General features: G+C 40.7%; 1 protein-coding gene across 1 annotated transcript in view; it reads right to left on the bottom strand.

The window, feature by feature from the left end:
* The window catches only part of tll1 (tolloid-like 1), a 66,487-nt gene that overhangs the window by 19,825 nt on the left and 24,719 nt on the right, over positions 1-21,943 (bottom strand). The window contains exons 2-16 of the mRNA XM_074687275.1: positions 19,754-19,876; positions 19,484-19,564; positions 18,031-18,204; positions 17,825-17,942; positions 15,156-15,334; positions 14,603-14,708; positions 11,552-11,676; positions 10,016-10,131; positions 9,604-9,706; positions 7,586-7,702; positions 7,347-7,492; positions 4,576-4,771; positions 4,352-4,477; positions 3,178-3,338; positions 2,911-3,091 (exon numbers count right to left, since the gene is read on the bottom strand). Of these exons, the coding sequence (XP_074543376.1) occupies positions 2,911-3,091; positions 3,178-3,338; positions 4,352-4,477; positions 4,576-4,771; positions 7,347-7,492; positions 7,586-7,702; positions 9,604-9,706; positions 10,016-10,131; positions 11,552-11,676; positions 14,603-14,708; positions 15,156-15,334; positions 17,825-17,942; positions 18,031-18,204; positions 19,484-19,564; positions 19,754-19,876 (2,052 nt within the window). The remainder of the gene's footprint in view (positions 1-2,910; positions 3,092-3,177; positions 3,339-4,351; positions 4,478-4,575; positions 4,772-7,346; positions 7,493-7,585; positions 7,703-9,603; positions 9,707-10,015; positions 10,132-11,551; positions 11,677-14,602; positions 14,709-15,155; positions 15,335-17,824; positions 17,943-18,030; positions 18,205-19,483; positions 19,565-19,753; positions 19,877-21,943) is intronic.

Raw genomic sequence — 21,943 nt, forward strand, 5'->3', positions numbered from 1 at the left:
AATGGTGGCAGTTCTGCCTTTATAAAGCATATCAACGGGTGAGTTGTTTTATAATCTGAATGCTTTCTGAATTTAAAACCCCCTTATGAGACACATATCACTGTAAAATAACTTTTTCTGCAAAATACTGCAGTCCTGTAACTTGGTACGCAAACAGAAAGCAAAATATTTTTTTTCCTTAAATGGAAAATTGTAGCACAATTTGGAAGAAAGTATCCAAAATCTCACAAGAAATCAAATAATTGAGCTTAAAGAGAAAGCAGTTACTTGTGCTTGATTTTTTTTTTTCAAAGCCAATAGAGTAAAACTGATCTCACAGGAAAATGTTGTTTTCATCATCTTTTCGTAAAGTATGCATGGTTTTTATTTAGTTCAAAGATAGTTATCATTTTTCTCTTGAGCACAAATCAAGGATGAACTTTTATTTTCCTCACTTGTCCTCACTTGATACTATTTGTATGTAACATGGAATTGGGACAAAGCACATGTTTCCCCTCTGAAGGAGAATGGATTAAACAATGATCCAGAGTCAATAAAACAGGATCTATCCATTCTCCCGTCACATGGAACACCAGAGCCAATCAGAGATGATCAGAGACGCCGACTGTGAGGCCATGTTACCTCTGACCTTTGGTGAGGTTGCCGCCTTGTTGTTGACATGGCCACGAGTGGGAGAGCGGCCGCGCTTTATGTCCTGGCATGACTCAAACACAATCATACGCTCCTGACACAGAGTCAGCCTGTCTGAGGGAGAGAGGAGGGCAGAGCGCACGGTGGCTGCAGGAGGCTCAGGAGACACAGCATGACAAACACACACAGCACATGTATGATGGAAGGACTAAAAATGGGTGTGCACACAGTAGACATGATTTCACCAATACAAGAAGACATACACATAAAGTAACATACAGGGGGGCTGGACAATGACTTGACACTTGTTTGCGTTATGCTCCATCAGATTTTAGCTTAAACTTCAACGGATATCTAACAAAAAATCTGTCTCTGACTCCAAAAAAGAGTATTTTCCATTCAACTCTGACTTTACGAATTAAACACACTCAAAATATTGACCAACACTATCAATTTAATGAAACTTATTTGTTATTTAGAAATGAAAATGACGGGTGGAGTTATAAGTAATTTCATTAACAATTTTTCAAACGTTATAATGTAAGACAGTTTTTAGCCCTGCAAATTGAGTATTTATTGCAGACTTCTGAGAGCACAGGTTGGGCATTGAAAAAGAGCCAGTTGGATTTATGTTCAGCAAAATGAAATCCACCTGTTGGCAGTGTTTCCTGCTAAAATAAACATATCTACAAGTTTCCCTCACTGCTGCTGTAGCATAATGTAGCTCAGTGGTTTTCAAAGTGGGGCCGCCAGGGAGCACAAGAGGGTCCTCAGAAAATTGGAGGAAAGGGAAAAATAGAATCTACTTATTTTTTTTCATTTATGATTATATTTAGAGGGTTTTTTGTAACCGTTTTTCTCAAACATACAAAATGTAAAGTGCTGGGTTCACATGTTTTGGATTGTACCTTTCCGCACCTTGTGTGACAGCTGCAACTTCAGCATGACGATGTTGTGATCTGTGTTGACCTGGCGGTTTGTGCCTGTTTTTAAGCTATCTAAAAAACTGAACTGAACTTTGTGGCTCTTCCTCTATCTTAGTACTGGCTACATGCAAGAAAGGAGTATCTCACCTTGGCTAACGGAGCCCTGAAATACCTTGTCCCTTTTGCAAAAACCAACTTGTTTGAGTCCGGCTTTTGTTTGTCAATAATTTCATGTTCTTAACAAATGTAATAATTATTGAAAAGTTAATTAAAGTTTGAAAATAGGGATGCACGATATTGGATTTTTGCTGATATCCGATATGCCGATATATCGAAACCCCTTTTGGCCAATACCGATACCGATAATCACAAGTTTGTTTGTTTTTTTCACTGTAAAGAAGCTAAGTCTATCCTATACTGGAATTTATATGTTACTCTAATTGTGACGGTTGTATTTGTTTAAGAAACACACATAAAACAAGACAAAATACATTTGATTTTACCATAAATAAGAAATGTATTATTTTTTCAAACTCAAGACATTCAGTATTGAAATACAGAAAAATAATTTCTTTAGATCACATGAACTTTAAATGTACAGTGCATTTTTAAACATAACCAAGTTGCATTTGATTATTTTAGAGCTACTGTAACAACCTGGTGACAGACACAGAGCTCTGCAGTGCAAATAAATGAAGTGCTGCATTTTATTTAAGGAGCTTATTTTTCAGATGGAAAATAATAATAATCCTAACTGAATAGCACCTTATCGGCTGTGCTTATCATCAGAAATTTTCATATCTGCCGATACCAATAAACGTGTTTTTAAGCTTTTATCAGCCGATCCGATTTTGTGCCGATAATATCGTGCATCCCTATTTAAAAATAGATTCTTGAAGTTGACATTCCTTTACATATTCTGAAATATTGTCTGCTGGTTTTCAAAGGGGGTCCCCAGCCAGAAACAAACGCTGTTGGGGGACCTTTGCATATTAAAGTTTGGGAACCCCTGATGTAGCTAATGTGATCCCCCTCTATACCACAGTAAATACAAGTATGACATTCCCCCCTATTTGCCAGGTGAGTATACAGGAGCATTCCAGTCAGTTGTTAGCTCCCGTAGCGTTTTAGAGGCGCTATCAGTGATGAAAAGTAGCTCAGTTTGCCACCGACAACTAGGGTTGTCTGTGATGCCATGTGCATACTCTTTCTATCCCCACACCGCTACTGGAGAGTTATTTGATATCAAGCATTACATAAGTTCTTGTTTCGTGAAGGGAAACCTCAGACAAAATGCACTGCTCTGCCAACCCATGACAAACACACACAAAGACGTGTAACACACGTGTCTTACCAGAGAAGAAGTGAGCCTTGAAGCCTTTTTTGGAGACGGTGTTGTCAGACTTAAACTCTATCCTCATGTTGTTGTACTGAGAGGTGATGACTTCAGGGACCTCAGTGCCACAGTACTTCCCATGCAGCTTAGAGTCTGATGAGAGGCCGCTCCGCACCTCCACGTAGTCATATTTACACACCTAATAAACACACAAATAAGGCTTGTATGACACTTTTTGTGTACTTCAATTAGCATCTTACTCCTTCCAGAGGCAGACACACTCACCTCATTTCCCTCCAGCTCAAAGGCCTCGAATTGCATAGAGATTCGGTACTGAGTGGGAGCGACTACCTGCCACACACAGTTTTTGTTGGGTGGATACTCTTTTGGCCAACCAGGTGTGCTGATGGTGCCGTTCAACTTTGAAAGGAGGCCTCCACATGCAGCTGAAAAACACAAACAAGCCAAGCATGCCTTAAAAATATGTGTCATTTGTGTGTCAACATGCAACAATATACTAGGGTTGGCATTTTTAACATTCCAGGATGCACCTTTGAATCCAACAAACTGTATTTGAGAGGAAGAGGATGAATACGGACAGTTGTGTCTTCAGCTTTTTTACATTGTTGGTATTACAGAACTAAGACTGCAGTGTTTTAGCAGCTAGATTTCCAGAGTTATACGGATACTATTTGAAGAACAAAGCTGCATGCTATGTTTATTTTTGGTCCGGAGGGTTATTTTCCTGATGTGATGTAGCTTTGGATGGAATGTGGACAAACAGGTTCGTCATCATCTGAACATTCTGTTTTCATCAATGATGCCGATGGGAATATTTGTCAAAGAGGAACAAGAGGCAGCTCAAAGGAAAAGTGAAATATGCAGGGGGGGAAGTCATCACTACCTGTTAGTTGATTTCAAGGCAGTAACGTCACACAAACAACACAGAAACATCCATGCACTTCACCAGGGGCTTTTTGTGTTCATTTTTTTTTTTTTAATTTTACCTTCATCTGATAGTTTCAAAGATGACTTTAATTGTGTTGAGGTGGTTATGGTGAAATTCCTCACACAATGAGCCACAAAAACCAGCAGTTAGATGCACAGCTTAAAAAAAATCCTTGCTTGACATTTTTCCTACACATGAGTTTCGTGAAATTAAAACAAGATATACTGATCTTGCAAAAACCCCTGCAAAAACCACAGTTTGGATGTGTCACCAAAGGAGTTTTTCTCTCAACCTCAGACTTGGTTTGTTTGAGTATGTGTTGGTCACGGGTGATTAACTTATTTTGAGGGATTTAAGGACCTTCAAAGAATCAGGGGTTTTGGAACAGAAAACATGTGGCTCTGTGTCAGAGAGAGGCTGTTGGGATGTTTTTTATTCTGATGAGTAAGAGTCATATCCCACAGAAACACACATCTGGATACAGAGAAATGCACAAACTAGATCTGTTACCTTCACAGCTCTTCTTGTCAGGCGCGAGTTCATAGCCCGGGTCACAGGCGCACTTGAAGCTGCCGAGAGTGTTTACACACCTCTGTTCACAGCCACCATTGTCTGGCTTGGCACACTCATCCTCCTCTGGAAAACACACACGTCAGAGCACTTATGCTCACTCGTGAAAAACATGTTTGGAGATTTAACACACATAAGGGATCAAAGTCAACTAACATGCATACCTTTAAAAAAGTTTGCAGCAAAGCCAGCCTTGTTGACCGTCCCATCTGAGACAAACTTCATCCACAGAGTGTGCGAGGTGGAGCGCACATCCTCAGGTTTGTCATAGCCACAGAATCGGCCAATCAGAGGGCTTGTCTCTAGAGGGCCATCTCTAACTTCCAGGTAGTCATAGGCACAGCTGTCGTGTCTCTCAATCTGTAAGAAATCGTTTGATTTAGCACGAGCTCTGAGCAAGGTACTTGCCCTACTGTAAAAATTAGCATATCCCATCACCATTAAATATCTGTCTTAAACAAAATGTGTCACGTGTGGCACAATGTTTCTTCCCTGACACAACTTTGAGTCAGCTCACGTTGCTGTAACATCCTGCTAGGTGCAAACTAAGAGGACCCTACAGTGTTTATTGCAGTCATAAATAAATTTCCAACCTCCAAAAAGAATCCCTAGATCTTTTGAAACCGAAAGAGCAGTTGCTGGTTCTGAGGGTATCCTGCAGTTGTTTCAACTAAGTTCAACAAAAGTTGTATCAATTATCACAAAGAACTTATTCACTTCCAACTTCTTTCTTATATGTCAAGTTTCCGGTCTGTTTGTAAACAATGCAGTGCTCAGGAAAGGCAGCTTAGTTGAAAGTCTCTTAGAAGCCCCAAAAGTTTTCCACTGGTCCTAGAGACATTCAGTCCAAAGCCTAAATGTTCCACAAATGAATCACCTGTGATGCATTTCAAACAACACAATGTGAACTATCTAACTAATGGTGCAAAGACCAAAAAGAGCGTTAGATTTAATGGAGGTATACCCCACCATTACAGGCGCTAACGTCAGGATTACAGCGCATGTTCGGCTGTTTAAAGATGGACATTGCATGATGCGTTACAGTTTGAGACTAAATATGCAAAGACAGTGGACAACCCTTAGGAAAGGTGGCAATGTGTAGCCATATAGCAACCTTCAGATTTAGGAGACATAGTTTGATTCACTCTTTGCTCTTGTACATCCGGGTCCTTCCAAGATGTGTGAGATGAAATGTTGGAGTTCAGAAACCACTTTAAAAGTTGTTCATCGAGGTACTGGGGCATTGCTTCAGCGTTTTTTTCACCAAGCAGCTTTCATATGACTGATTTTATTATTGAGGTTTTCTACTGTGCGCTCGGAAAAGCCACACACATTTACTCTATTCAAGATCGCCAAACTTCCTCTTTGTCCTTTTAACCTGATTGACTCACGGATAACAGCTTTTTGTCTATATGTATTTTTGTAATAAAACCTCCATTTCTCCAGCTAAAAAAAATGTTTTTCTTGATCTTCTCTCAGTTGCACCGTTACCGCTGACCAGGTTTATTGCTGTTAATGAGTGGACATGCACAGTTTGAATTTGTTTGATGGGGTTTCCAGGAGGTTTCCCTTAATTATGATGTCATTTGCACCAGTATCTCTTTCAGGGTGTAATTAGTTAACTGGCCGATTATTTGCAGTCATGCATGCGGCTAATGCTGCAGCTTAACGAGCCGTTCCATAACAGAACGTTAGGACCATAGACTGTATAAAACATGGACGTAGTCTTGCCAAAATCACCTTTCTGTCTCTGAAACGGAAAATGAAGCACATCGGCTATAGCAGCCATATTGGTAGTGGCAAAAGCTGTCGGTCAAGTGAAAAAATTCACCCCCTGTAGAGTGGGTGCCGATAGTAAAATTAGCAACTCAGACAGGGGTCGTTTTTTGAACCAGGCAGTAAATAGGTTAATTTCTGCTTTGAAAACAGCTTTTTTTGGCTTGGTGTGTATGTGACTTCCGATACTTCTGGAGCCAGCCTCAAGCAGACACTTTTGTTGGATTCACGTTTGTTTAATGACTGAACGTGCATACAAGCCCTGGCGACAGCTTCTCAAAGTAACTGATCGCTACAAACTCCTTAAACTATAAGCAGCAGTGACGATAGCAGCAATGATAATGACAGAAGCAGAGATCACGGCAGAAGGGAATAATAATAAGAGCTGCATAAAACTTCAAGTCCAGCTAGAAACAGGTGCTAAAATACAGGCAACATATGGGCTGTTTCTTATTACCATCATTACCAAAGTATCACCTTCAACACAACTCTCATTGACGTCATCTCTAGAAACAAGTAACCAAGTGCATAAATGTTCAGTTTAATGAGAAGTGTCAATTTGGAGTTATTTAGCTCACAAGTAGTAAAATAAAAATAAAAGTCTGTGGACTTGAGTGATTTTAAATGGGGTTGATCTCAGCTCCTGTGTGAAGGTGACCTTTGACCTCAGTTGTGTGAAGTCGGTTAGCAACGGATTGAGTTGTTTAGCACTTTGACATTTTTAAAGCATTTGGACTGCTCCTCAACACACACACACACACACACACACACACACACACTCTCACACTCTCTCTCTCTCTCCTTGTCTCTTTCTCTATCTCTCTCTCTCTCTCACACACACACACACACACACACACACACACACACACACACACACACACACACACAAACACACACACACACACACGCACACACGCACACACACATACCAACACAACACCACAGTTATTAACTTTCTAGAAGCTATAAGAGCATGAAATTTGACCCAGACATTCCTGAGCAAACACACATGGACAGAGGGGGTGAAAGAGGGAGGAACACACACACACACAAACATGACCTTAAACACACACACACACACACACACACACACACACACACACACACACACACACACACACACACACACACACACACACACACACGTTGAGTGAATCACCTCGAAAGCCTGGAAGCTGAGGCCGACGTTGTATCCTTCAGACACAGTGATCCTCCACACACACTCTTTAGATGGTCTGTAGTCATCAGGGTAGTTTGGAGACTGAATCTGTCCTGAGTCTTTGGTGATTTCTCCTCCACAGATCGCTGCACCAGAGAAAAAGACAGCCAGAGTACCTTCATTAGTATGATTGTCTTTATTTATCCGGTGTTTCTTTGATTTTCTATCAGAGCAGTTACCTTCGTAAATGGCTGCAAAGCCTTTCCCCACCCAGTTGCTGCTGCTGCGGAATTCAATCCACATCCTGCTGTCAGTGGAGACCAACACATCAGGGACTTTATCGCCACAAAACCTGCCTGTTAAAGACATTGATAGAAAAAAAAACCTTTGACTTGATGAGATGTAAAACATGAGGGCACACAGCTTCATTCTTTCAGATTGAAAAATCAAAAAACTCCTCAGACATGTGAGTCCAATCTCAGACAATGCAGTGCTGCTGTCAGCTTGTACATGGCAGTCCACTTGAAATAAAGGGAGAATTCACACAATTCTTGATGATTTTGGAAAAAGGTACCAAGCAAATGTCCAGCTTGGGAAAATAAAGATACTCACTGTGTAATGTTTAAAGAAACAAAGAAACCAGATGTATTTGTTTAAGTAACGAGTATAGAGTTAGCAGGATCAAACACTTTATCTTACAAGTCATCTTTTTGGTCAAAACCATGATGAGTCAACAGGAATTTGTTTTATTCTACTGACTGGAAAAGAAGACGTTACATTGGGGGAAAGGCTTTTATCAAAAGGTAACACATTTTTGGCTCTGTGGCTCAGAGAAAATAAAGCATTTCATGTGATGTTGCAACCATTTATGAACACACTCCCTCCTACAGACAACTTGGAGTGACCAATCAACTCAGCATGTATTTAGACAGTGGGAGGAAGCAGGGGAAAGGCATCTGTCAGGCTGGGGGATAGAAACAAGTAAGCTTCTTGCTGTAAGGTAACAGTGCTAACTACTGCACCACTGTCCAGCACGAAGACTGTTATCATTAGTTCAGTTCACTTTTGTTGGCGTTTCAGGGTTTAGTTCTAATTAATTTGGTATGTGTGACTCGTTCAATGCAAATTACAAAATAAAACTTCTGCCTTGTTTCTAACAAGCTTTAGTATCTGACCCTTCACATACAGACTTCATAGTTGTAGGTAATCCTGTTGCCTGGTAGGCTATCGGTAAATTAGGAGAAAAGTGGCATGAAAATACAATAATAATAATAATAATAATAATAATAATAATAATAATAATTATTATTATTATTATTATTATTATTATTATTATTATTATCATTATTATTATATTTACATCAAGGTTACAGCAAACGTTTCTTAATCATAAAAGAGCATTTAGAAAAGCCCACATCTGCAATTTGGTGTAGTTACCCTTTTGAGCATTGTGGTGTGGAATCTACCTTCCACTTCAATTAGTGTTTTTTAAAACAACACGTCTTAGATAAAGTTGGTTGGAGTTATCCTTAATATGTCATTGAAGAAGAGGCCATGATTTCAGCAGAAATAAAAGAGATTATGAAGGAACAAGAAAATCATTAAGGGGAAAAAATAGGGATAGACTGATTAATCGGCCAGGCTGATTATCGAGGCCGATATTTGGCATTTTGGGGCATATCGGCATTGGCCTTTTTTTAATGCTTTTTTTTAATGCTTCTCTGCACAGAATTTCTCCCTGTCTACACTATGGAAGCCCTAGATGGTCATTTAAAATCAGTCATGTAAAACCAAACAGAAAATTAATTCAGCTGCATTACATGCCAGTAAAAGGCAGCACAAACTCAATTCTGTCCAGTTTTATTACAGTTACATAGAAATTTCTAAAAACTTTATTTACCGTTGTAAACTTGAGCTACTTTTTTTTTAAGTTTTCATTTAACTTTATAAAACATGCTGCTAAGCCTGGGAGCTGTTTAATCAACAAAGTGCTTGAAGGCATTTGATTGCTGTTAAGTGTTTGGAGTTTGTTTTGTTCAAAATTTTTTACGCCAATATTTTCACTTCGACTGCAAATGAATATCGGCTTCAAATATCGGTTATCGGCCTCCTTGCCTACTAATAATCAGTATCGGCCCAAAAAATCCACTTCGGTCTATCTCTAGAAAAAAATGTCTTTAGGGATTTCAAGTGGGTGATAAGTTCCCCAGTCCTGTTCCTTCTTCATCTCACCCCCTGGCTGACCGCTGAAACTTACCAAGCAGTGGAGCTTTCCTCCAGTATCCATCCCGAACCTCGATGTAGTCGTACCAGCACAGACTGCTTTTATACAGATCCATGGTGGTGAAGTTCAAGACAATCTGGGCAAGAGGAAGTAGTTGTGAGTTTGTGTGAATACAGATGTTGTAGCTTCAGGGAGCATACGAGGTGAGGCAGAAAAGAGGAAAAGGGTGGTACCCAAAGTGTCAGGATGATCAATATGCAGCAATACTGTCAGCAGTTTCTTATTGTTGTTGCATACATTTTCACAGCATTGCAGGGAGCTTTGTGTGTGTGTGTGTTCGTGTGTGTGTGTGTGTGTGTGTGTGTGTGTGTGTGTGTGTGTGTGTGTGTGTGTGTGTGTGTGTGTGTGTGTGTGTGTGTGTGTGTGTGTGTGTGTTTGTGTGCACCTTTTCTCCAGGTGTAACAGATATTCTCCAGACACAGTGTGTATAAGAGGGGTATCCATTGGGGTAACCAGGTGACGAAAAGTTGCCCGTCGACTCTTGTAGCGTCTCTCCACATGCTGCAACACACACAAACAAATGCACACAGATGGAGTTACATTCCTGTGGCCGAGTCCTGCTGTTACTTAGTGACACTTATGATCAGTACATAGGGAAGAACACATGGCTTTCATAGCTCGTTTTATTCTCAGTCTCCCCCTCCCAATTAACTGATACGAATATAAAACAAATGCCAAAACAACAGCTTGATACTTCATTTTGTCAATCTGTTTATGTGTACAACAATGAATCTTTCCATGTGGAAACTGTAAAAAACTGTATTTATGATTCAGAGCATAGTAAAGAAACTGAAATCACAAACTTGTATTCTTTTGTTTTAGATTTACACGTTGGAAGCTGCAGTGTGAATGCTGGTATCCCTGTGTGTATCATTTTTCACCCAAGATCCAACCACAGTCAATAAAGCTGTCACAATTAAGCAGAATTCAGGATTCCCCAGTAAACAAGTAATTTACAGTCACAGATTTAGGCTCTAATTTCTCACAAAGAAATAAACTGATACAGCTGCAAGTGGATTACTGGAAAAAATGTTTACACAAATTACTCTTTTTATTCTTCATTCTGAGTTTTACGCCATGGCTCCCTCGCAAAAGGAGGTTAGCCAAATGTGCCCCTCCTATCCCGTCATGCATGCTGTTTTCCCCCACAATGCCCTGGGGCTCTGTTCATCTGTCAGTGAATATGGTATCGCTCAAATGTGACCTTATAAGGTTAAAGTTGTGTCTATTTCCAGCTTGGACATGCAAACTGTCTTGCTCTGGCTCCAGTCTTAAAATGAAATTAAGTCGAGAAGAACAAGGGGCTAATCTTATTTTTTTGGTGCTGAAATTGAATACAGTAAATATCACATTCTTGGATTTATTGTAATTTAACTAGAGGAAAATTTGCACACAGAAAAATATTGTGACTGTGATCATTTTGCCCAGGTCTCAACATTATTCAGTGTGCTTTTTCTCAGACTGGAGTAATTGTGCACACATGATGACCTTAGGAGTGAACTCTTAAGGGTTGTTAGTGTGTACACATGTGCCAAAAAGGGGTGGTAGCATCTGTGTTCTTAAACCATTTGTAACATCACAGCTTGATCCAGATAACGTCAGAGCCATACAACAGGGACCCAAGTGGCAGCCAGAGCAGCACGGGCGTGTGCAAGAACAGAGAGAAAGTGTGTGTTTTTATGTCTGTGGGATGTGAAACAAGAGAGGAAAGCATCACGAGGAAGAACAGCTTATTCAATTTCACCTCCGAGCCTTTGAGAGCGGAGGGAGGGCTAATTCAGAGCTACACAAGGAGATTCCATACAAATACACACACACACACACACACACACACACACACACACACACACACACACACACACACACACACACACACACACACGTAAACACACTGTGGGTTCAAAGTAAATATATCAAATACCTGGACATCTATACAGCTTCCTTGCCTGTGCAATGTCTCCTTTACTGAGTCTGGTCCGCTGGCCGATAGCAGGCCGGACCCCGTTTTCATCTCTGGATGGAAGGATGGTGTCGAGGAACATCCCCCTTCAGGAGAGGAGACAGTTAACACACATCTTGCTCTGATTTCTAGGAACTGCAACAAAGCATTTCAACATAAATACATTTATCCTCACTACGCCCTGATGTAAGTTTTGTCATGATAGTTTTATGACCTCACGGCTCCACAAATTATATTGATTTTGTTTAAATTGTTGGTTGGAGATAGATGGAAAGCGTATAATGTAAACCAGACAAAAACGAGTTGTTTCATTGCAGCGATGGGTAATTATTTTCAGCTTTCCCCAAAGTTTATGTATTAAAGTTTTCAACCCAAAAGAAAAATTTGATTAAAATGAGAAAATGTAACTTAATTTTCTCTAAAGCTAATCAGCTATTGTCTGAGGATGACGTATGCCTGTGGGAACGATGGATGGGTGTAGCCAGCAGTAAGTGATTAATTATTTCAAGTTGAAACATCATTCTTTGAGCGCTTGAGTGCTAAAAGTCCAATTATCAGCTTAAGAAGCACTTGCTTTTTTATTCTATTATTTATGTTTTTTTTTTCACATCAAAAGTAAAAATAAATTTTCTCAACAGAATAAAAAAGTATGGTTTTAATCTTTATGGAGTTTTGCCAGTTTCACTGTACATAAGAAGTTAAACATTGGCTTTACCTCGAGAAAATGTAGTGAATTGAAGGTCTGGAACAACATAACACACACACACACACACACCCACAAACACACATAGACACCATGTTTGGATTTTATTTTCTGTATTTAGCACTTATTTATTTCTCTTACTCCTTCAATCATCTTTTCATCAAGTCTCTCACTTTTAAAAGGGACATATCATGCTTGTTTCTCCTTTTCACTATGCCAGACTAGGATGTCTGTAAAGCATTTCTGCCCTCAGTACAAGTCATTTAGTTCCTTCATTGCCCCACAATAGCGTTCTCAATATCCTCATTTTTGGCCATTCTGAAGATCTCATTGAAACGCTCCTTTTCAAGAATGACCTCCAGTAACCTCACAACGTCACAGCCCTTTGTGCTCTGATTGGTCAGTTCCATCTGAGGGGTGGAGGGGGTAGAGCCAGGGGGGCCGTTTTTGCAGCATGGCAGTATTTACAAAATCGCCACATTGAATGGAGCAGACCGAGCGAGTTTGCTGTTTTCCAAATCTTCACCGTAAGGCATTGATAGCACTAATAACATGGCAGAGTGTAGGATACGTCCTTTTGTACTGGACCCCGAGTCAGACCCGGATGGTTCTGCAGCTCAGGAGGAAGAAAATCCACCTCGGCACAGATCATCTCAGGACGCTTCAGTGTGGTGAGTCAAACCGGTACTGTAACATGTATAGTTTATACGTGGAAATATAAGCAGACTTCACCAATAAACTATTTCTATAACAGGGCTCCATCCTGCACCTTCACTTTTCTCTGTCTGTTTTATCTGTCATGCTGAAAGTGTAGTCTAAAGATCGCCTCTATCGTCAGTTTGTCACTATGTTATTACCGCAGCATTATTGTGGTCCAGATTCACAGTGCATGTCTAAACAAGCATGCAAATATCACAGCCTCACAAGTATTATGATGTCAGCTAAAACTACAGTGTTTTAAATGCTAATTCACCATGTAAAGCCAAGCTGCTCAGCAGAGCAGAGTCCCTGCATCCAGCACTCAGTCAGTCGGCTCTTGGTGGGTGTATCCCTCGGTGGCGGTTGTGTGACTAACTGACTTCACAGAGGAGGAGCTGCTTTATCAGATTACTCCAATAAAAAGAGAGGATCCTCGTGTCGTCATTGAGGTCAAAATCTCGAAGCCAAATGTCAATGACGTATTTTCAGAGGCATCAAATCTCATTCTAGGATATCAGAAAAAATACAATATCTAATTTTTTGAAAATTCAGGGGGTGAAAGGTCTTGTTTTCTACTTCATTATTTTATATGTAAGTATTAAATCACAGATCAGCATGATATGTCCCCTTTAAACTTTTGTCACCACCAATATTTAAAGCCTGGTAACAGAGACTTCATTGACTGAGAGGCGTCACGTTAGATGGTTTTACTCGTATGTAACTGGTCTGTGCGTTTCCAGCTTTGCTCAACCAATACCATAAAAAATCTTAAAGCTGTGCCAAATGAATTGAAGCATCTCGTCTAATGTAGTCCATTTGTGACTTATTGATGATAGGTCCAGTTTAGGTCTTCTTTATGTTCTTAAATTTCAACTCCTCATTCATTGCTTTCTTATGTGTATGAGCTGCTTCACACTAATTTCCCCGTGAGGGATTTATAAAGTTGTCTAAACCTGAATCTGAAACCGTTTCCAGTTCTGTCCCCACGGTGAGAATAAACAACTATTTTTTAAATCATCCTTGATATGAAGTTGTTTTGACCATTTCTGATGCATTCAAGGAAGTAGGATACTCTAAATGTTGATTGGCTGTCAAATCACAGAGTCATTTAGATTATTCATAAAAAATGTAATTTTTAATCAAAATCAGGTTGTCAACTCTGTTTGTTTGTTGTCAGTATTGCAGATTACAATTGACCCATTTTTGCTCCATACTGAATGTTTGTCCAAAATGCACCAAAGCCTGAATGACTTCTACTACTCAATGCTACTACACTGCACATACATAGCTGTGGTAATTCCTTTTTGACTGATGACACTTTGTCTCCCATTATTTATTGTATAAATGTTTAACACACTGAACAAAGCCTTAACTTGGCCATGGTGTGGACATTTTGTCAAGGATTGATGTAACTTTCAGCTCTAATAGACTTCGCTGGCTAAATTCAAATATCGACATAAAGAAACATTCAAAAAACAATCAGGCTGGCTGTTTCACAACATTACAGAGCAGACTTCTGAAATGAGAAAAATCTGTGTTGGCAGGTCGCGCAACTGATCTGTTTTGTAAATTCAACACAAGTCAAGTGATGAGGCGGTGCTGCCGGTTACCGTGAGAAGGTGTTCCTGGCATAGTGCATGATGCTGTCAAAATCATACGGCTCCCCGAGAGAGTTGACCTCCCCCGGCTCCATCTTGAGAAAGTTATACTCCTGGCCTGGGAAACACACATGTGCACAAACAGCCGCATCATATGGTTGTCTTACAATCAACTGCATTTATTCTGCATTTTGTAAATTATGACAGCTGAATAATATAATAATAATATAATAATATAGATGAACCATTTCAAATACATGTTTTTGTAGAGACTGTAGCTCAGGATTGTGAAATTCATTCATAATGAAAACTTTCTTCAGGTGCTATTATTCAATTAAACACCTGTCAGATTGTGTCATCATGTCAAGATGTGTGTGAGGCAAAAAGAAGTCTGGGGCTCGAGGTGATTCACAGTCACTGAAACCCTCATTCACACTCATACACTCCCTGAGTCAAGTGTGAATTTGAAAAGGTAACACACACGTCCTTTGTTTCCAGACAAGAAAAAAACACACCAAAAAGACTGAAACAGAGATTCATAGGTATTTTGGGATCTTAATTTCACCTGGCTGGATGTTATCCCGAATGATGGTCACGTGATCGTCACGGTCAGGCCGCGTGTGCTCGTGCCAGAAGCCAATGACGTGACCCAGTTCATGCACCACGATGCCAAACTTGTCACAGTTCTTGCCTATGGAGATAGCTTGGGGCCCATTGCCACGTCGACCCACATAGGAACAACACCTAACAAGGATTAGCAAGAAGTCAATGGCAGGGAGATAGGAGGATATTTTTTTTACTTTTTGCAGAAGGGCACATTTTGCAGAAGAAAAAGCATCAGCAGTGTTGTAAAAACACACACAGACACACTCATGCACACAAAAGCACCACACACTCTTCAGGATTTCCTGCTCCGTACTACGCCACCAGAGGAAAAGCAGCAGGATTTATTTACATACAACTCTCCTGATAGTGCTGCAGTTTCATAACCTAATGTGAATAAGCTGTGAGAATTCATACTGTGGACATCACTGTTCACAGAAAACACACACTCACAGAAACACACACTCAGCCCTTTTTCTGTTTAGCCGAGACATCCGTGCCAGGCTAACAAATCTGATTAAAGTTATCCAGCGAGCTGATTGCAGGGTGAGGATCAGGAGTCACTGGAGTAGATAGAGTTTTTTTTTTCAGCAACCAGTTCAGGCCCCATTCCTCTACCCTCAATAAATACCACACATAAATTGTAGTTCTGGTCTTAAAGAAGAGAGTTACATATATTTCTTTCACCTGCCCTCTTCTCTCTCAGGCCTTCAGGCTGCACATCCAAGCTGCAGGGTATTTATACATCAGATTAAAGTGTCTAATCTCTGATGCAGCCGGCCTATGACAGGACACGAGACAACTGCTATCACTGGTTCACATACAGCCCTCTCACTCACTGCATTTCAAATCAAAAGCATTTTCAAATGAACTTTTTACAGCAATTAAATGGGGACTTTATTAAGAATAGTGGTTTAATTAAAAGAAAGAAGTTAACACACCATAGAATGTAAACAACAGGTGCTCCATCCAGCAAAATATGATGAGGAATAACCAAAAAGCAGCTATTTTTTTGCCCTAAATTCAAAAGTTTACAGCTACTGCCATGTGTGTGTGTTTTTTAAGCTGTAAAGATCTGAATCACACATCGAATGAGTTCGGTCACTTGGCAGTCAAGATGTCAAGACACCTCAAAACTCTGAAAATGCCACCCTGAACTGTAAAAAGCTGTAATCAAAGCTCCTGTGAGGGGACTTAATGTTAGTGTTGATTCTGTCAGTGGACAAACGGACACATCTTATCCACTTTTAATCTTTAAAAGTCTCACCCTGTTTTTCAACAGTCAAATGCATTATGAACTTTTGCTGTCAAGTTTTCTTTTAATCTTATTGTAAACCAACTTGCAAAAATTACATAGACACTGCAGATCTGTTAACTTGAGCCCCATTCCCACCAAGCAGTCCAGTTTAGATCAGTATGGTTTGGTACGGGTTGGTTCGGTTAAGCTTGGTCCTGTTTCCTGTGGAAGCTGGATGCCGACAGCGTGAAGCCAAAGAAGCGCAACACAGTTTACCTTGCTAATACATCCAACAAAGAAGAAAAACACGACACTGTAAACAAAGAGCAACGATGGGAGGCAGCCAGCATTTCATCCTCTTTGTGATTGGCATGTGGCTTCTTGATACAAAGTGCAATCAAGCTTTGTTTCACAGAAGACAGTGTGCCGCCAGGAAAAATGTAGCCGCTGTTGCACGGTAAGTTACGATTCTTTCGACCAATCAACGGTCTGCAGTGTTGTAGCTCCACCTCCCCAGATCAGATCAGGTTGGTCTGGCACTCCTACGGAAGGGTGCCAAAAAGTGAGACAGCTTGTCTTGGTAATTTGGGGGTATGTCCTAGTATTAGTCAGTGGAAACGCCGTAAAATGTGTATCGCGCTGAGACGAACCGAACTGAACCACTTGGTGAAAACGGGGCTTTATAGACTTGTTTGTATTTGTAGGTCTTATAAAGGCAACACAGTAAATTTCAGTCTGTCCAGTCAAAAACTCCTCACAGGAGCTTTAAAAGATGTTTGATTAATGACTTATTGTGATTTTTTTCCCACTTAATTCTCAGGAAAGTGTAAGGACTTACAATTAGAAAATACTCTATCAAGCAGTATGAAAACATCGGTACAAGTCAAACTGAAACTGGACTAGTAGTGGTAAAAGTTGATTCAGTAATTTGTAGAAAATAGTAAAGAATCACTCTAAATGATCATGATCAAGCATGAATGTATTCAGCATGTCATAAAATACACTTCTCTTTTAGAGATCCGCTCAGAGGCAGATTTGATGAATACATTCAACCCCACCAAACCTTACAACCAAGAAAGTCAGAGTTAAAGTGCTACCTCACTGCAAATGCACTCTGATCCTACCGACCGGGCTACTCCTCGACAGAACAATGCATTTCTGCAGAGTATGTACAAAAAACTGCTCTTACATACAAAACCTCAGACTCCGTGGTGTGATTGGAGGGACGGGGAAACAGGAGCAGGACAGGAAGGAAAGCGGAGCCATTGTTGAGTGACCGTGTCGTCTCTCACTGTGACAAGGTCACTACTACACTCTAGGTACACTCACACACACAGACACACACACACATTCAAGCAAAAGCTCACATTCATTTGGAGATTCGCCAAACTCACCCGCAGGGTCTGTAGGTGAAGACGATGTAGCTTTCCTCATCAGTCTTCTCAATGAACGTCACACACGTCTGTTTCTCCCAGTGACGCATGGCCTGTTTGAACATGGCCCGCTGACTACCTGAAACACACATTTCACTTCCTACTTTTACACACTCACCCCTCAGAGTGTGTTTTACTTTAATGCAGTGTCTAGAAGAGCTGCTTACCAGTGAAGTTTCCACCTATGACGTAGGGAATGACTCCTCCAGGCCATATCCTCTCGGCTCGGGACGTGGCTGCACGGGGGAATCGGCTTTTCACAACACTCCCAGTCTTCCCACCTTTTCCAGACGGGTTTTTGGTAACAGTCGTGCCTTTGGTGGAGTTTTTTGGGAGATAATCTAACAGAATAAGAGAGGCAAACAGTCATTTGAAGCTGAACTGTAAGTTCCTGCACATATTTGACCTGAGACGAAACAAAATAAGAGCAGGAGCGGCTCGGTCTAAAGGGTGAGTGGTCCCAGATCCATGACTGAGTTTTTAACGCAGTCTGGAGCTTGCTTGAGCAAGGCATCAAATCCAATACTGCTCAAGCCATTTTTACATGTGTAGCCCTCTCACTCCACAGCACCTTGTTTGTAGATGTTTGTGTAATTTAGGTCAATGTGTGCCTTTCCTGTTAAATAACAGAGAGTAAAAACTGTATACACCCCTAAAGGCAGATGCAGTTTGACTTTTTCATACTGATCTAATATTATACAGTTCATAAATGTGCTCTGATATTAATGAATTCCATAATGAATGACCTTTTAGAGTGTGATCATAGATCAAAAGATGATAAAACTTAGACAGGTAAGGTTCTGGTTTATATAACATTTGATTTGAATAAAACACTGGATTTTGTTGTTTGCACCAGAGGAGGGTTGGCTGTGTTATAATTTGCAGACTTGGAAAGAGCACAAAAATGACTTTAATATTTAAAATCTAAAAAAAGACTTGCCTTTTTGGAACAAACTTCACATTTTCAGCCTTTAGCCTCCATCAGGAGGAGAGGTGTTTATCTACTCGCCACAACAAACTCTGCCAACACACTAAAATGGCAGAATCTGTTAAATGGCAGAATCTGTGAGCTGAGGGACTCGCGCTGCTTTAGCATTAGCTGTTCTTGGTACGCTATCCCACTCTGAGCAGGAGTCTTCAAGGGAACAATTGAGTCAGTGAGAGTTTAGTAGTGACATAAAGTCTATGTGTGCTTCAAACCTTTTATTAAGTGTTATAATGAGACAAAATCACTTCTCACACAGGCAAATGGACGACAATTAGACTTCTTTTTCAGACTTTACTGTAGCCCAAAAAGGGGCTCAAAAGGCCCCTGGAACAAAGTAGATGGCTTTCTCATCACATAGCCTCAAATTTTACCCTAAGTTTTAAATCACTATTATATGGAAATCAACTTGATTTACAGTGTCATTTATCACACTAAATATACATCAAACTGTGGCCAAAACTTCTGATGAGTAGAAAGGTTGAAATGTAAACTGGTGTATTCCTGTAAGATGGCTCCACTTTGGATGCTAGCACATCTGCTGCAAAGTTAAGTATTAAGGATTTAAAGCTTATTGACCCAATCCTCAAAGCCCACTTTCATTACAACCCAAAGTGAACAGTGAAGGTCCTTACCGAAGCCAAACCTGCGTATTCTCTCCAGCAACAGATATAACGATCCCCTCTTCTTTGCAGTTTCATGTTCCTCCAGGCCACCTGACACACACCAGAGCCAAGAATCAAAACACAAACAATGCACAATAAATGCTGATATCCTCATGTGACCCCTTCTACTTCCTTCCTATTCAAGCTGCTTATGAGAGAGTTTGAGAGGAAACATCACAGAGAGAGAGTGCGTGACGTGGTGATAACTAAGTGAGAGCGGGAGACGTGAAGTCCACCTACCAGATGTGTGGCCCTGTCGGGAGTGTGTGCGCATGTGTGTGTGCTGAGAGAGGTCTATCGTTCTGTCGATCTGGAACATACGCAGATCCTCCTCGTCCAAAGCGATGTCGCCCCAGAATACAGCTGCAGGTGAAGAGAAAAACAGGTGGTACAATGTCACTCAACAGGTATCATCAGGTACAGGAATCGTTTGAAATCACAGGGTTCAAAAATTCTTTATTTTCAGCACTGGATCATGGTTTGAGTGCATGACGTATTCAACTAACAGTTTATTTTTTCAAACTTAAGTTAAATGACATTTTTACCTCTCAGGTCTGCATCATCTCATAAGAAATGTGTTGAACAGATAAGACTCAAACCAGTGCCACCAGTTCATCTGTAGACCACTGATCTGAAACCCTGAGTTTGGCGTGTGTGGGTCAATCTCATGTTGTGTATTTTTGTTATAAGGAGACAGAAGTGACCACATTCAGGGGGACGGTTGCTTTCATAGGCTTTTTAAGACTTGGATATAGTTCTATTGATGACATCCATTAGTTTTTGAGGCAATGTGAGGGATATTGGTTGTGCTTGTCGTAATACGCGATCTTTCATCTTTAACCCTTATTATGCATACTTATCCATAACTTTTTGTCCCAACACAAATAATGGTGAGACACTGAAGAGTTCAGCCCCCATACAGTTGTCAGTTCCCCACTGGCTTTGTTTCCAATATGAAAGGCTGCTGCTTGGTGGTTACCCAAGATGTTTTTTTCGATCAAACAAAACTGAAATGAAGCCAGCAGAAAGCTAGAAGCCCCAACCTGCACAGCATCACACGAAAAGCTAGCTAGATCAAAGTTCAGTTCACATCAATTAAAATGAACAAGTTCATGTTCATAGTTTGTTTAAAAAAAATAAACTAGTTAACGTTCATTTTTTTTTGCTACAACTTCTCTTTTTAAGGAGGCCCATCTATGCTTTAATCCCTATCCCTCAAGCCTGTTCCCACATGAATGAATCACTGTATGCTACTTTAGGAGCACAGACAAATATTAAGTTCAAAACTGTAACCATATTTTGTGACATGTCAGCAAGATAAGCTGTGCCGAATACATGAAGAGTGTGGAAGTAGATCTGACTTGTGTCGCCTCAAAAAACAGTGCTTATCACCTCTCAGCAACTCCCCCATCTCTTTGCACCTTTTGGCACCTCGTGTATTGTGAGCGGCCGTCCACTGCCCTCGGAGTGAACTACACTCACATTCCTGTTCATGAGTTATAAACTGAGGCCCTGTTTACATGATGTTTCATCTGAAAACGCTAAAGCGCAGTGAAAGAAATCTGCGTTTACACGGAAACACTGATGGACTGAAAACTCTGTAGTAAGCATGCCAGGCCTGTAGGTGGTGCTATAACTGTCTTGTCCAGAAGCAGCTTTTGGGGGATCTCCACCGAAGTAGAGTTGAGCCAATCATCTGGTGTATTGGCGAATACTAAGTTCAAGAGTGGAGCAACAGAGGCACATTTTGTATAAAGGCAGTCAGCGGATTGAGCAGCACAAGCGTACCGCGGTAGTTCATGACGATCGTAACAACTGTACTGTTGTCCTGTTGTATGCCCCTGTGCATTCATTTTTACTCCTTCGTGCACAACAGTGCTTTTGCAGTGTGAGTTGACATGTCTGTCTGTGGAAGTACCAATAATAAATAGCAGTAAAACATGACTTATCAACACACAAAAAAAATAGAGTATAAACATAACAAATGTGTAGCTCAGGAGTAGAATGAAAGCATAGCTGAAACACGTTGTGACTTATAGCATTGACTGCCATTGTAAAGCACAGTCATTGAAGTTTCACACACCCCACACTTTGATACTGCACTTAAGCATACCCTCAAACTTCAGTTTGATATTAGCCAAAGTGAAAGCACAAAGAGCTTAACACAGCACTGCCTCCCTCCCTCTCCATCCCACTCTCTAGCTTTCTCTGACACACAAACACACTCAAACACACACACTCATCCGCTCTTGGTGGTCTTAAAGTGGTCTGATGTCAGGCCATGTGTATGCCTTTTGGCAAGTGACACGCCCACTGCTGTTCCCTCGACTCCTTGTGCCCCTTCCTCCCTCCCTGCCCACTCGGACCACTCCAGCGTCTCCCTCCTATCCTCATCCTCACATTCTTTCACTTCCACATGTGAGGCCAAAG

Source organism: Halichoeres trimaculatus, unplaced genomic scaffold, assembly GCF_033239565.1.
Source record: "Halichoeres trimaculatus isolate MK-OKI-2021-1 unplaced genomic scaffold, fHalTri1.1 fHalTri1_scaffold_2, whole genome shotgun sequence".
In the NCBI taxonomy this organism is placed as follows: domain Eukaryota; kingdom Metazoa; phylum Chordata; class Actinopteri; order Labriformes; family Labridae; genus Halichoeres; species Halichoeres trimaculatus.